This window comes from Schistocerca americana, chromosome 3 (genome assembly GCF_021461395.2).
Source record: "Schistocerca americana isolate TAMUIC-IGC-003095 chromosome 3, iqSchAmer2.1, whole genome shotgun sequence".
NCBI classification, from domain to species: domain Eukaryota; kingdom Metazoa; phylum Arthropoda; class Insecta; order Orthoptera; family Acrididae; genus Schistocerca; species Schistocerca americana.
This window is the reverse complement of record NC_060121.1, coordinates 402,524,047-402,540,360: the sequence shown is the minus strand read 5'-3', so window position 1 is coordinate 402,540,360 and position 16,314 is coordinate 402,524,047. Positions and strand designations below refer to the sequence as shown.

Below are 16,314 nucleotides of genomic sequence, written 5' to 3'. Positions count from 1 at the left end.
TGGACGATAACTAATTTGGACAAGAAGAGAATAGAAACTTTCGAAATATGGTGCTACAGAAGAATGCTGAAGATAAGGTGGGTAGATCACGTAACTAATGAGGAGGTATTGAATAGGATTGGGGAGAAGAGGAGCTTGTGGCACAACTTGACTAGAAGAAGGGATCGGTTGGTAGGACATGTTTTGAGGCATCAAGGGATTACAAATTTAGCTTTGGAAGGCAGCGTGGAGGGTAAAAATCGTAGAGGGAGACCAAGAGATGAATACACCAAGCAGATTCAGAAGGATGTAGGTTGCAGTAGGTACTGGGAGATGAAGAAGCTTGCACAGGATAGAGTTGCATCGAGAGCTGCATCAAACCAGTCTCAGGACTGAAGACCACAGCAGCATTACCTTAATTCCTGTGTTGTCTGTTATTATGCTCCTTATCAGAGCTAGAGAAGTTACTTCTACAACAATAGTCATTATTCAACTGCAAGAATTGTTCGTCGTACTGACGATGTCAGTTATCCCGTCTGTAATCAGTTCTCTGGTTGTGTTTATTATGCGACTTTCAATTGCTTTTGTTTTTATATAGTACAAAAGTGTCATCCGTGTCATAGTTAATGCTGTGATTCTTATTGTCTCTTTTCGTTAAATAGTTGTCACTGTCCAATTCCAGTTCCTGAAGTAAAGTGTGAAACGCTTTTAAATCATCTTTACATCTGCTGGCTAAAGTTACGTGTCCCAAATGTTCAGGTAACTTTGCTAAACAAATGTGGATTAGATCTGACGGACTGTATGGATTTGATAAGTACTCATTTCTGCATTTTGCTAGGCTTGAAAAGTCAGACTGTACAAGTGTCGTATCATTACACTGCTATGTTTTACCCGAAATCATTCACACATTTGCAGTCTCTCACTATAGATCGCATTGTTGCTGCATATTCATTTTAATATAGGAACTGATCAATCCAAGCTTGGGGGTGTATTTCGTTGCTGTAATTCCTGGAAACGTTGAATTTACGTAAAGTCAGAAAGTGTTTGTAATCGAAGTAACCGTTTCTGTGTGAAGCAGAGTGTGCTCTATTGCACCACATCGGCGAGTCATTGTCGTGTCTGGATGTGTGATACTGTTCTCGTGAAGAATCACCTAGATTTGTGTGGTCAGAAAAGCTTTCTGAATATGAATGTAAACGGCCAAATTCGTCTTTTTCGTCTTCGCGGTTATGCTTGCTTTCAGTACGCTCGCCATTTTCACTCATAGTATTCCTGTAACATTTATTTTTCATATTAATTTTCTCCTGGTTGTCTTCAAAATTTGTTAATGACTGATATTATGCTGTGTCTAAAAATTATACTGGTAGTGTGTCATTTAAATCCCTATCTAACTGTTTGATAAATTTGACGTTTTCGTTGTCAAGTCATCCACTTTTTCTTCAATTATTGTTAACTGTTGATTTTTATTCTCGAGAAGTTAATTTCAAAGTTTCCTCATATTCGTTTATTTGTTTTACCGTTGTGTTAAGCTGTTCGTTCTGTTCTTTCATCTGTGTAACTATCGCAACCGGAACTACAGCGTTGATTTTAGCTAACAATTCGTTCTTGTCATTACACCGGTTTCTTTTCGCGTTTTCGTGATTTGTATCAAGGTCACGTAATCTAGTTGCAAAACTGTTAATTATTAGTTGAAGGCCATTTTTAATTTCCTGTGATTTCCTGTTTTCACATTGTGTTTCTTTAGGCATCTGACGAATTGATTCAAGGAAGCCGGCCGGGGTGGCCAAGCGGTTAAAGGCGCTACAGTCTGGAACCGCGCGACCGCTACGGTCGCAGGTTCGAATCCTGCCTCGGGCATGGATGTGTGTGATGTCCTTAGGTTAGTTAGTTTTAAGTAGTTCTAAGTTCTAGGAGACTGATGACCTTAGAAGTTAAGTCCCACAGTGCTCAGAGCCATTTGAACCATTTGATTCAAGGAAATTTTACGGATTCAAATGGTCAGTGCCCTAGAACTTAGAACTACTTAAACCTAACTAACCTAAGGACATCACACACATCCATGCCCGAGGCAGGATTCGAACCTGCGACCCTTTCCGGATTCGCACAGTGTGGTTCTATATAATCGCTCACTGAGGATGATGTGTGTTGTGTTCGTTCAAAAGACATTGACACAAATCTTATTCTGATGTACCTGTTACTAGTTGTAAATTTCGCACGACTCTGGCGACTTTTGGTAGACGGTAGCGCCGCCCAACTCGACTTCAGAATTTACGTGTTCATTCACAATCGTTTTTCTGTTTCACTATTTTTCGCTAAATTGGTCAATAATCGTGTATGCGCAATTTCCTGTAGTCTCATGCAGACTATTGGCAGTTGCTAACTGCTGAATGTGGGTTATCTCATCCTGTACTGAATCCTTATTTTGTAACACCCTCTCTTGTCTTGTGGTACAAAAGATTTTCATATTGTTTTCTGTTGTATCAAACATGATGAAACACCGTATTGGAAAAACAAAATTGCTACAGTGACCAAAAAACAAAAACTGTACTGCTGTGTACGTAAATAGCCAACAATGAATGAAATCCACGCAGAACCCGTACTATTATGCAAACAGTTTATGTAAAAAATAATTGATATTCGTAACATGTCACAAAAATTTCACAAACTGAATACAAAATTGAATTGTCTGAAAAAGAAGTACAATATTAGTAAAACTAACGTGGTGTATTTCTTGCTTTCGAGCAATACAACACTATGTGACTATGTATTACCAAAAGCACCAATGAACTGCCTGACAGGGTCGCCGTATGTAACATCATCACTATATTCTTGTCTGTCTGAAATTTAGCCCGACTTTACCTCTCACTCTATAAAAATCTACATATTACCAAAACAATGTACTCAAAACTGTTATCAAATTTAAATGCAAATGCATATGCTAACCAGAATATGCTAAACAGAACCTAATTTGAAGTGAACTGTAACTGGTATGAATACATTTCTTCTTTACGTTAAATGGGTTAAATGCATAACTGAAATAAAACAATGATATGGCCTTAATCAAAGTTTCTACTTACCTCGCGTCTTGACAACATTGTTGCAGATTCCTCGAAAGCACAACAGCAAACAGCAAGTAGGCAGCGGCTAAGCTAGATTTCTGATTTTAAATAAAATTTCTAAACTATACTCAAATTGTTTAATACCACATGGTACAATGTGGCAATGCATAATGATAAACAATGGGATGAGGAGAGGAACTATTCCTATGAAATGATATTATAAGACAAAAATTTCAGAATGATGTATATATTCAAAAAGACAGAATAAAACTTCACGTGACCTTCACACTTAACGTAAGTCTGAACAATACTAAGCTTAACAAAGTAAACAATGGTTTCAAGAGGGTACAGTGTTAACAGAGAATGCCTATAAAAATCAATCAGCCTAATCAGTTAATACGTTAGTGCATGATTCAGGGAAGTGAGGTGGTCTTTCTCTCAACTCTGAGCAAGTGAACAAAGTTAACTTGCTGCCAATAATCATTTGTCTAAATCAGACGCACAGTGTTGCAGTCTTACTTGAAACTTCTTCTCTTAAAAAAATAACATTATTCAAAATTTATATTCTTTTTCCTTTCAACATATGCATCATATTCATTCTTGCTGTCTTTACAATAAGTATTTCTTCATCTAATAGATACAATCACAAGTCAACACAGGACTACTGATGTGTTTAGCACCTACCACACACAAACTAAGAATGTATCAGACTGCACAGAGGCAAAGACTGTACCACGATAAGATCAAAGATTGTTAAACAATAACATAACTTACTGTCTCTCTGGCGCGCACATCGATAACATAAACCATAATGACATGTCCACCTTACACTATTCCTCGCCTGTAGGAGTTGAATTTTCGAAAACACTGGAACAGGTATTTGTTTAAATTCTAACCGAACAACCAAATCCAAATTTTCTTAGATTTATCTTTTAAAATGCTTTCATAATGACATAGTTCATGAAACATTCCATCCCCTATTTCACCCCTTTAGAAGCTGAATTTCCAAAAACACTAAAACATACGTGTTTTTATGTCTTACAGAGAAGTGAAATATCAATTTATATATCATCATCATCATCATCATCATCATCGTTTAAGACTGATTATGCCTTTCAGCGTTCAGTCTGGAGCATAGCCCCCGTATAAAATTCCTCCACGATCTCCTATTCAGTGCTAACATTGGTGCCTCTTCTGATGTTAAACCCATTACTTCAAAATCATTCTTAACCGAATCCAGGTACCTTCTCCTTGGTTTGCCCCGACCCCTCCTACCCTCTACTGCTGACCCCATGAGTCTCTTGGGTAACCTTGCTTCTCCAATGCGTGTAACATGACACCACTATCTAAGCCTGTTCGCCCTGACTGCTACATCTATAGAGTTCATTCCCAGTTTTTCTTTGATTTCCTCATTGTGGACACCCTCCTGCCATTGTTCCCATCTACTAGTACCTGCAATCATCCTAGCTACTTTCATATCCGTAACCTCAACCTTGTTGATAAGGTAACCTGAATCCACCCAGCTTTCGCTCCCATACAACAAAGTTGGTCGAATGATTGAACGGTGCACAGATAACTTAGTCTTGGTACTGACTTCCTTCTTGCAGAAGAGAGTAGATCGTAGCTGAGCCCTCACTATATTAGCTTTGCTACACCTCGCTTCCAGTTCTTTCACTATGTTGCCATCCTGTGAGAATATGCATCCTAAGTACTTGAAACCGTCCACCTGTTCTAACTTTGTTCCTCCTATTTGGCACTCAATCCGTTTGTATCTCTGTCTCAGTGACATTACTTTCGTTTTGGAGATGCTAATCTTTATACCATAGTCCTTACATTTCTGATCTAGGTCTGAAATATTACTTTGCAAACTTTCAATCGAATCTGCCCATCACAAGTAAGTCATCCGCATACGCAAGACTGCTTATTTTGTGTTCACATATCTTAATTTCACCCAGCCAGTCTATTTCTTTCAACATATAAAAACAATTGACTGGCTGGGTGAGATTAAGACATGTGAACACAAAATAAGCAGTCTTGCATATGCGGATGACTTAGTTGTGATGGCAGATTCGATTGAAAGTTTGCAAAGTAATATTTCAGAGCTAGATCATATATATATGTACCTTTAAAAATACTTTAGTCTTTCTGTAACAACAATTTATTTAAAATTATTCACCCATCATTTCTCACCCGAAGGTGTGAAACTTTCAAAAATGCTGAAGCACGTATTTCTTTATGTTCAACCCAGAAACCAAATACCAATTTCGTAGGTCTATCTTCACAACTGTCTTAATAGGACATCTTTTCAAAAAACCTCTCATCCCATATTTCAACCCCCTTAGTTGGAGAATTTCAAAAAATCTCGTCTTTTAACGACGCCTGCATAATAAGACTAACACTCTCTTCAAATTTCGAATTTCTGTGCTTTGCGGTGTGGACTCGACGATGATGACTCAGTCATTCAGGACATTGCCTACATACACACTTCAAAAAAGTTTTGCATCACCCCGGTTCCAAGAACTCCAGAGGACAGAGGTTGACTGTGGATTCTTTATCACAGACACAATCCCTTTCGCCGGCCGCGGTGGTCGAGCGGTTCTAGGCGCCCAGTCCGGATCCGCGCGACTGCTACGGTCGCAGATTCGAATCCTGCCTCGGGCATGGATGTGTGTGATGTCCTTAGGTTGGTTAGGTTTAAGTCCGATAGTGCTCAGAGCCATTTGAACCATTTGAACCACAGTCCCTTTCACTGTTCAGAGATGTCACTAAACACGCCCAAAGATGTGAACAAGAACGTATGAGCAGCGCCTATTAGACGGAGGGGTCCGACAGCCGAAAAGTTCCAGTCATTCCACCAGGAAAAAAGTATACGGCTCATGTTGTCTGTAGTTCAACCATGCCTAGACGGTCAATACCGCGATTCGATCGCGTCCGCATTATGACTTTGTGCCAGGAAGGGCTCTCAATAAGGGAAGTATGCAGGCGTCTCGGAGTGAACCCAAGCGATGTTGTTCGAACATGGAGGAGATACAGAGAGACGGGACCTGTCAATGACATGCCTCGTTCAGGCCGCCCAAGGGCTACGAGTGTAGTGGATGATCGCTACCTACGGATTATGGCTCGGAGGAACGCTGACAGCAACACCACCTTGTTGAATAATGCTTTTTCAGCCATAGGACGTCGTGTTACGACTCAAACTGTGCGCAATAGGCTGCATGATGCTCAACTTCACTCCCGGCGTCCATGGCGAGGTCCATCTTTGCAACCTGGACACCATGCTGCGCGGTACAGATGGGCCCAACAACATGCTGAATGTACCGCTCAGGATTGGCATCACATTCCCTTCACCGATGAGTCTCGCATATGCCTTCAAGCAGACAATCGTTTGGAGGCAACCCGGTCAGACTGAACGCCTCAGACACACTGTCCAGCGAGTGCAACAAGGTGGAGGTTCCCTGTTGTTTCGGGGTGGCTTTCTGTGGGGCCGACGTACGCCGCTGCTGGTCATGGAAGGCGTCGTAATGACTGTACGATATGTGAATGCCATCCTCCGACAGATAGTGCAACAATATCGGCAGCATATTGGCGAGGCATTCGTCCTCATGGATGACAATTCGCGCACATCGTATGAATGACTTCCTTCAGGATAACGACATCTCTTGACTAGAGTGGCCAGCATGTTCCCCGGACATGAACCCTATCGAACATGCCAGGGATAGATTTTAACAGGGCTGTTTATGGACGACGTGACTCACCAACCACTCTGAGGGATCTACGCCGAATCGCCGTTGAGGAGTGGGACAATCTGGACCAATAGTGCATTGATGAACTTGTGGATAGCATGCCACGGCGAATACAGGCATGCATCAATGCAAGAGGATGTGTTACTGGGTATTAGAGGTACCGGTGTGTACTGCAGTCTGGACCACGACCTCTGAAGTTATCGCTGTATGGTGGTACCATATGCAATGCGTGGTTTTCATGAGCAATAAAAAGAGCGAAAATGATGTTTATGTTGATCTCTATTCCAATTTTCTGCACGGGTTCCGGAACCCTCAGAACCTAGGTGATGCAATTTTTTTTTCGTCTTTATATAGGTTTCTAATGTTGCCGTTGGTTTGGATTCGATTCTAATAAGAATAATCCTAATACTGAACTATCACAGTACGTCAACGTTTGTCCTGTCTTCCACTTTACAACGATTCTGTCCCAGACGCAACATATTTCTGCTGCTTTCCACGTTTCCCTATATTCGCCTGATCAGAAATCGTTGTCTACTTGCCGCTTCACTTCCTTGAATCGAGCTATGATGTACATTCAGACGTCGCTTGCCGGATATCAGAATAGTGAACTAAATCGAAATCATTTACCAGTGGAGATATGATCTTGAAACTTTCAGGTACAAGCCTAATGTCCTAATATACACACTATTTGTATTTAATGTTAGAGTGTCTATTTCTTCTCTACGCATTGCTGACTCCCCTGCTTCTGGGGAAAGAAAGTGCCCTGAAACTCTGTCTTCATGTCCGTACTATTTGACAAGACCGTGGGTAGTTTTCGGCAGCCATAACTGATAATTTTTATCCGTAAACTAAACTGCCTGGGATCGAACGGGATACACAACAATTTTCGTTGGGTAGCCAATGACGCTATCCCTAGATCACAAAAAGTTTATAGAAGCAAGGGTATTCGTTTTACAGTACGCGTAGTTACATGCCGGATGTAAACGGTAACTGTTTACAACGTACCACGGAGATGTAGGTGTAGCCGAAACTAACAAATTTACTTTTGTGGATCAAGCAGGGATACAACCTCAAATTCGGCTACAATAGCCACCTAAGCTCCAGCTCAAGTGCGCTGCAATGTTAGTAATTCCTCGCTCCTCCACTTACAAAATGTAAAACTGACGTTTGTGTAAATTTTACCTCAAAACACAGTGCGTTTTAACAGCTTAAAATTAACAATTTAATTGTTTAGTTTGTCTGTCTTTCTTACAGTGAAACTACTATGCTTGTAAGAGTTACGTTTAAACCGAATAGTAAAAGCAATTACTCTTTACGTAACGTTTACACATATTTTTTCTTAGATAACCTAATAGCCTAATAAGCCGGTGGCGTTAGAGAGCGGGAGGATATTTAAAATCTAGTCGTGCAGTGTCTGTATTTTACGGTGTCTGTACAGACTTATGCAGACATTGTAAAGTACAGACATTGCACTACTGTGTTTCATACCGAAGGAGCTGCGCGGGGTAGTCGCGCGGTCTAGGGCGTCTTGTCACGGTTCGCGCGGCTCGCCCCGTCGTAGGTTCGAATCCTCTCTCGGGCATGGGTGTGTGTGTTGTCCACAGAGTAAGTTAGATTAAGTAGTGTGTAAGCTTAGCAGTTTGGTCCCATAAGATCTTACCACAAATTTACAATACCAAAGGAAGACAATCTGATGCGAAAAAGAACCTCTCTTCCTAAGTGGGAATCGAACAATTTGCGTGCGATAGCTATGGGACGTAGGTAATAGGTTTGAGTGAGTCCTAGAAGCGTGCTCGGATAGCCGAAGTTGTTTAGGCGACTGACTGCGATAATTGTGAGTCCCGGTTCGACACAAATTTTCACATGTACTACAAATTGAATAGCTGTTGTATAATTGTATTCACAGTTTGGAAATACGTTTCACAATTATATTAAAAAACTCGCGTGGCGTACTTGCGCTGTAGCTTAGGTTGCTTTTGTAGGTCAATTTGAGGCTGTTTCCCGGCTTGATAGGCCGCTACTATCCTATATCAAATTGTTCGCCTGCACTTCCCATAGACCACTGTGGTATGTGGTAAACAGTTACCGTTTACCCCCCGTATATACTAAAAGGTGTTTATTCCGGGAATTTCCATATTGTTCTGTATCTAATTTACGTGCAAAATTGCGTGAAGTGCACTCAGTTCAGTGTTATAAAAATTTGTATTTTAGAGATGAAAGAAACTAAAAGCTATTATGTGTATGTACTTGACAGCGAGCCGTCACAACCGACAGCGAGTGGAGAACAGTGTTCGTATTGATACATTAAGCTTCCTGACGAGTATCTTCCTGGAAGAGCGTTAGGTCATCCGAAGCTGCGAGAAGCTGACTTTCAAGGCGTTAGTCAGCCACCAGTGGCGGAAGTTTGCATCCGGTGATAACGTCACCGCACCTATCTGCGGCGACGTTTTTTCGGAGAACGCGAGATACGAGTGGGGACGCACACGTGGTCGCTCCGAGTCGCGTACGCTCTGCGCCTGCCTCATCTGCGCCGGCCAAATCAAAGTGTGGGCGTAGCAGAGATGCAGCGGCTGGCGGCGTTGACGGCGCTGGTGTGGGTGGTCGCCACGTGCTGCAGTGCTGCCAACGTGGTGACAGTGAGGCAGCCCGACGCCGACTGCGTTCCGGTCGAGGAAATCGCGACGGCGGTGGAGGCGCAGGACAGTAGCGAAGAGCACCAGCCGACACCCCCCGTGCTGTTGGCCAACGTGATTCGCGCGCGGCCTCGCTGCCCCCCGGGCTCCACGTGGATCAAGGGCCGATGCCGCCGTGTCGTGAGGTGCAAGCCTGCCGGGTCCGGCGTCGCGACCACTGCTCTGCAAACCGATAGGTAAACCCATCGGACGCGGCGCGCTTCAAGTTCCTTCCTTCTACTAGGGTCATTCCGAAAATAATCCCTCTAACTTCCCTGTGATGACTTTCAATGCCCGGTCCAGATTCTTTTGATGTGGTACTAATTTTTGAATCTTCTAATGTCCTGTTAGTTTCGTTGTCCTGCGGCAGGCGGACATTGTGAGTAGTAAACTGGCTTTCATAGATGATGCAGTTATCTGAAATGAAATACTGTTTGGAAAACGTTGTAAAAATATTCAGTCATACCATTTCAAATACGTGCAAATATTGGAAACTTACTTTAAATACTCAGGAGTGTAAAATATTACACTTCTCAAAATGAGAAAGTACCCCAGTACTATTCTGTGACTACAGTACCAATGAGGTAAAGTTTGAGTCGGTCAACTTACACAAATACATGGATGTAACAGTTTGTAGGGATATGAAAAGGAACGATCGTATAGACTCAGTAGTAGACAAAGCAGATAACAGGCTTCGGTTCATCGGTAGAATGCTAGGGAAATGCAGTCAGTTCACGAAGGAAATTGTTTACAAACCATTCGTGTGCTCGAAAGCCAATTTTCTTAAAAAAAAGGAAACAACGGCAGCAAGAACAGTCACAGGTTCATTTGACCTACTGGACAGCGTGACGGACATACTGAAGCAACTGAACTGACAAACGCCTCAATGTCGACGCAAACTATCCTGTGTAGGCCTGCTTAGTAAGTTTCAGGATCTAAAATTAAATAATAAATCTAAAAGTGTACCAAAATCCCAACGTATCGCTCCCGTATGGATCGCAAAGGTAAGATCAGAAAAATCGCAGAGTGCACAGGAGTGTTTAAGCCGTCGTTTTCCCGCACTCTGTACTTGAATGGAACGGCAGAAAGCCTTAGGAAGTGGAAAAACGGGAAGCACCCTCTGCCATGCTCTTCACAATGGTTTGAAGAGTTTTTATGTAGACGTAGATGTAGACAGCAGCAGCAAGACAGCGTTGCAAAATGGCGTCTCTCATCGAAGAGCGTATGAAACAGACGTGTGTCATTTAGTTCCTCACTGCGCAACAAATTGCACCAATTGTAATCTGTCGACGCCTGATAAATGAACACGGTGATGATACAGTACATATGAATGAAGTGAGGCTTTTCAGCAGAGGTGAAAAATAGCGAAGACAAAGCTTGCCCCGGTCGCTGCTGTTCAGCTGGCATACCTCCTAATAAAAGGATCTCGATCAAATCATCGATGATGATCGGTGGATTACGGCAGAGGAATAGTCTGCACATCTGAATATCGACTGTACTGTCTTAGACGAGATGTTACGCTACCTCGGTATGTTCCAGACGGGCCCCTCGGATATTGATGCAGATGTGGAATGAATATATGTCAAGCCCTTCGGGACTATTGAGGCTAGAGACGACAGTTTTCTGAACACCATCCACTAGCAGAAATGCAAAAACCAGTGTTTGGAAATGTGTTATGCATATCTTCTAACGAAGAAAAGGTTCAAAAGACGGCCATCTACAGACAAAGTGATGTGTATAATGTTCTGGGGTAGGCAGGGTATGGTTCTTTTGGATGTCTTCAAGCATAAAGTAACTGCCAATTCAGAAGGCTACAAGACGACACTAACTAGGCTGTAAGGACAAACTTCTGGAGTCAGGCCAGAGAAGAAAGACACCGTCCGGCTTTTAACAAGATAATGCAACGCCACACAACAGTTTCGTGACCATGGAACTCTTGTCAAATTTGGTTCGGCTGTTCTACCGCAACATCGAACTGTTATAGTTCTCGGGATGAACGGAGTGGGCGAAAGGCTCTCCGCTGGAGATAGGTGGAGTTTGTAATCTCGCCCCTCCCCCCCCCCCCCACTTCCTAATTCAAGTTATTGTCCACAATAAGCAAAGTCTTTCATGAAAAAGTTGAGAGGAATGAAGATTACAATAAACTTTCTAGTTTACTTAGATTTTCGTGTAGAGTTCTTGACTATGGCTCTGATTCTTGAAGCCGAAATTCTCCATTTTAGGTCCTCGTGGTTGAATTGATCTAAAGACGAGGATTGTCCAAAAAGTAAGTTCCGATCGCTCGCAAAATGAAAACCACAGTGAAAACCAGAAACGTTTTATTTACAACAGTTAGGTACACCTTCCAACCACTTCTTTACATAGTCACCGCTCCAACTTCGAGTTTTGTCGTGGTGTTGTATCAACTTTCCAATATCCTTGTCATAAAAAGCAGCCGCCTGTGCTTTCACCAGTTATCTGCACTGATCTGCAGCTCGTTGTCTGTGGAAAAATTTTGTCTTCATAGCCAGCGGTTCTTGTGATCAGAGATGAGACTCACGGGGAGCCAATTACGAACTGTATTGTGTGTGATGAAACATTTCTCATCGGGAACGCTGCAGGAGCATCTTCATTGCCCCTGCAGTGTGCGGCCGAGAACTGGCATGAAGAAGGAACTGCTCGACAGTTGTGTTATGGTGGCTGCGTGACACAGGCGAAATCTCTAACCAGGCCGTCATACTTGGTGGTAGACGCTATTCCCTACGCATCTTTACGTGCTCACTGTTCACTCAAAGCTTAAAAGAGCGACGCGACACGATCGATGGGCGTATTAGAGACACTGCCCAACACATTTGTGCAGAGCTCTACCGGATTGTCGCATTGGATTCTATTTCGCGACCGATCAGAACTTACTGTTGTTGTTGCAGAATTTTTGTTGTTACGTTAATATGTTTTGCCATATTTTAGTGTCTCATTCAGTCTTATGAATTTTCACGTTAACGATGCCGAAATAACATGGTTCGCCCAAAATACAAGAATACGTCCGGTCACATCAGTGGCATGCTTACTACTTCTTCACTATGCGGTAATAACCATACTTCAAAGGGTTTACTTTTTTCTGGAGGAACGAATATCTATTAATTTCGATTATTGTTTCATAAATGAATGAAGAAATAACCATACTAAACAGTACTAGATTGCGTAGTTAACAATAGAAATTTTAAGTGTGCCAAATAATTCGTAATTTCGAATGTTCCTAAAAAAATAATTTTAACTGTACCGTACCTCTACAACTGGTATGGCCTCAGACCGTGAGATGGCGGCAGGAACCCCGGCAGATGGTGTCGTGGAGACGGCGGCAGAGCATTGGTCACGTGACGGCTGAGCCGTCCGGCAGCGGTCGTTGACTCGCAGCTAAGCTGCGACGAAGATATCTGCGTCAGCAGTTCGTCGCCAACCCCCGGCTATGCCGCGCTCATAATCTGCTCGTAAGGCCCCTTAATATTTTGCCAGAGTGGCCTTGTCACTGCGAAGACAGGCACTACCACATATTTCCAGTGCCGTCGCATTCCTTAGCTAATGCGGTGGACGAGTACAGTCGCGTACTTCAGGGCCCTTGAAACTCCCTGAAGGCTGGTTACTGTTCGGAAAACTGGGTCGTCATGGAGGAAGCGGGAGGTATGTCTAAAACGATGCATCGGCTAGCTGCAGCTAACGCTCTTGAAACGGCAATGGACACTGGCTTTGGCCTATGCCCTTAAGGTACATTCCTAATCAGAACATTCATACTACTTACACCTTTTTTGTCCTATGATAGATGAAAAACGTGGCCAAGAGTTATCCAGAAGCAGATACTATTTTGAAAGCTGTAATACAGTGGATAGCCTCAGATGGTTGGGTTTTTACGAGAATGGATTGCAGGCCCTTGTTCATAGTTGGCAAAAAATGCGTAATGGATGGTGATGGTGTGGAAAAATGACAGACGAAATCTGTTGCGCTTTCTGTACCTGTAGGAGTTCCCATGAAAAGAAATTGCAGACATTATTTTCGGAACGACCCATGCGATATTCTGTAACAGCTACTATGTTGGCTGTCAGACTATTGGTTTATTTGTTTTACAATAGGCTATATTTGCTGTCTACAATAATGCTTCTTCATTAAAAATAAATAAAACTCTACAATTAAATGTACATCAAGCATTAGTACAGTATTACTATTCTGCTACTGCTGCTAATGCTATCACCATCAATATTACACTAATGGCCATTAAAATTGCTACACCACGAAGATGACGTGCTACAGACGCGAAATTTAATCGACAGGAAGAAGATGCTGTGATATGCAAATGAATAGCTTTTCAGAGCATTCACTCAAGGGTGGCGCCGGTGGCGACACCTACAACGTGCTGACATGAGGAAAGTTTCCAACCAATTTCTCATACACAAACAGCAGTTGACCGGCGTTGCCTGGTGAAACGTTGTTGCGATACCTCGTGTAAGGAGGAGAAATGCGTACCATTACGTTTCCGACTTTGATAAAGGTCGGATTGTATCCTATCGCGATTGCTGTTTATCGTATCGCGACATGGCTGCTTGCGTTGGTCGAGATCCAATGACTGTTAGCAGAATATGGAATCGGTGGGTTCAGGAGGGTGATACGGAACCGCGTGCTGGGTCCCAACGGCCTCGTATCACTAGCAGTCGAGATGACAGGCATCTTATCCGCATGGCTGTAACGGATAGTGCAGCCACGTCTCGATCCCTGAGGCAACAGATGGGGACCTTTGCAAGACAACAACCATCTGCACGAACAGTTCGAAGACGTTTGCAGCAGCATGGACCATCAGCTCGGAGACCATGGCTGCGGTTACCCTTGACGCTGCATCACAGAGAGGAACGCCTACGATGGTGTACTCAACGACGAACCCGGGTGCACGAATGGCAAAACGTCATTTTTTCGGATGAATCCAGGTTCTGTTTGCAGCATCATGATGGTCGCATCCGTGTTTGGCGACATCGCGGTGAACGCACATTGGAAGCGTGTATTCATCATCGCCACAGTGGCGTATCACCCCGCGTGATGGTATGGGGTGCCATTAGTTACACGTCTCGGTCACCCCTTGTTCGCATTGACGACACTTTGAACAGTGGACGTTACATTTCAGATGTGTTAACACCCGTGGCTCTATCCTTCATTGGATCCCTGTGAAACCCTACATTTCAGCAGGATAATGCACGACCTCATGTTGCAGGTCCTGTATGGGCCTTTCTGGATGCAGAAAATGTTCCACTGCTGCCCTGGCCAGCTCATTCTCCAGATGTCTCACCAATGGAAAACGTCTGGTCAATGGTGGCCGAGCAACTGGTTTGTTCAATACGCCAGTCACTACTCTTCATGAACTGTGGTATCGCGTTGAAGCTGCATGGGCAGCTGTACCTGTACACGCCATCCAAGCTGTGTTTGACTCAATGCCCAGACGTATCAAGGTCGTTATTACGGCTAGAGGTGGTTGTTCTGGGTACTGATTTTTCAGGGTCTGTGCACCCAAACTGCGTGAAAATGTAATCACCTGTCAGTTCTAGTATAATATATTTGTCCAATGAATACCCGTTTATTATTTGCATTTCTTCTTGGTGCAGCAATTTTAATGGCCAATAGTGCAGTTGGTCGATTACGCAGTGCGCATCTGATTTCTCTCTCGCGATACCCATTCGAGTGAAAGGTAAGTTAACCTGAATGTGGGCTAACCGAGCTGACAAACTTTCTATCCGAAGATAACATGGGTCGTATGAAGTAAAAAGTATCACTTCAAGCTGTGCCGGCTGTTGACAGATGTCAGTCTGAAAGTTCAAGTAAGTGTTAGTACCATCTTCCTTCCTTCGGACCAACACATCAATGAAGGGAAGGCAGTGAAAATATGCAGAGCTTTATAGAAGATTTTAATTCCACCCCCCCCCCCCCCCTACACACACCAAATATTGTCTTGACTACGGGGGTGGAAGAAAAGGAATTACTAAGTCAGTAAATACAGGTCGATGCCATCGATTCTGTTTCTTCCAAAAGCCGAGACCTTCAGAGAAATGGCATAGTACACGCCTTGCTGCAAGGGAGAATCTGACTTCACCGCCGTCTTAATCGTAGCTGACCGGGATAGTCAGACGTCCCGTTTTATAAATTCGGTAGAGCAAACTGTTTTAGTTTTGTCGCATGTGTTTGACGCATAGCACGCTCCATTAACAGTAATGTATTTTCGCCTCATTATTAGCTATACCGTTTGCTGTTCTGCTCAAGGTCGTACTGGAGGTGGTTTGCTGTTACCTTCCTACGACCTTTCAACTCGTTCGCTGCTGCACAGAGCTGGCGGTACCCTCCCAGGAGCCGGTAATGGTAACCACAATAAATTATTACTGGTAACAATACATTTATATATACGGCATTACAAACACCTTAAAAAGTTTTTAAATCGTTTGCATATTTACGAACGTACGTTACCTGATCAAAGTATCCGGACACCGTATGTAATGCGGAATTGACCACTAAATGTCACAAGAGGCGGACCGACCAGTACGAAATGAGGCTGCGAGTGCTGGTTTGCCACTAGAGAAATAGTAACTGCAGAGTGCGTTGGTCAGCAGAGCTCAGTGACTTTGGACGTAGACTACTCATTGGACGCCAGCTGAGTAACGAATGCATCAGGGGCATTACTGTCCTTCTAAAACTGCCCAAATCTACTTTCGGTGATGCGAATGTGAAGCAGAATCGTGAAGGAACAACCACAACTACACAGAGACCAAGCAGACGCCATGTACTGATGCATACGAACTGTCAAGCATTGCGGAGGATAGTTGTAAGAAATCACATGAAATCAGTGGAAGAAATCAG

General features: G+C 43.2%; 1 protein-coding gene across 2 annotated transcripts in view; it reads left to right on the top strand.

Moving 5' to 3' along the window:
* Positions 1-9,266: 9,266 nt before the first annotated feature.
* The window catches only part of LOC124606725, a 75,133-nt gene continuing 68,085 nt past the window's right edge, over positions 9,267-16,314 (top strand). The window contains exons 1-2 of one of the 2 annotated variants that reach the window (XM_047138757.1): positions 9,267-9,650; positions 15,724-15,848. In XM_047138757.1, the coding sequence (XP_046994713.1) occupies positions 9,343-9,650; positions 15,724-15,817 (402 nt within the window). In that variant the 5' untranslated portion in view covers positions 9,267-9,342 and the 3' untranslated portion in view covers positions 15,818-15,848. Of the gene's footprint in view, positions 9,651-15,723; positions 15,849-16,314 lie in introns of those variants that run through there. The other variant, XM_047138758.1, reaches the window with a different exon arrangement.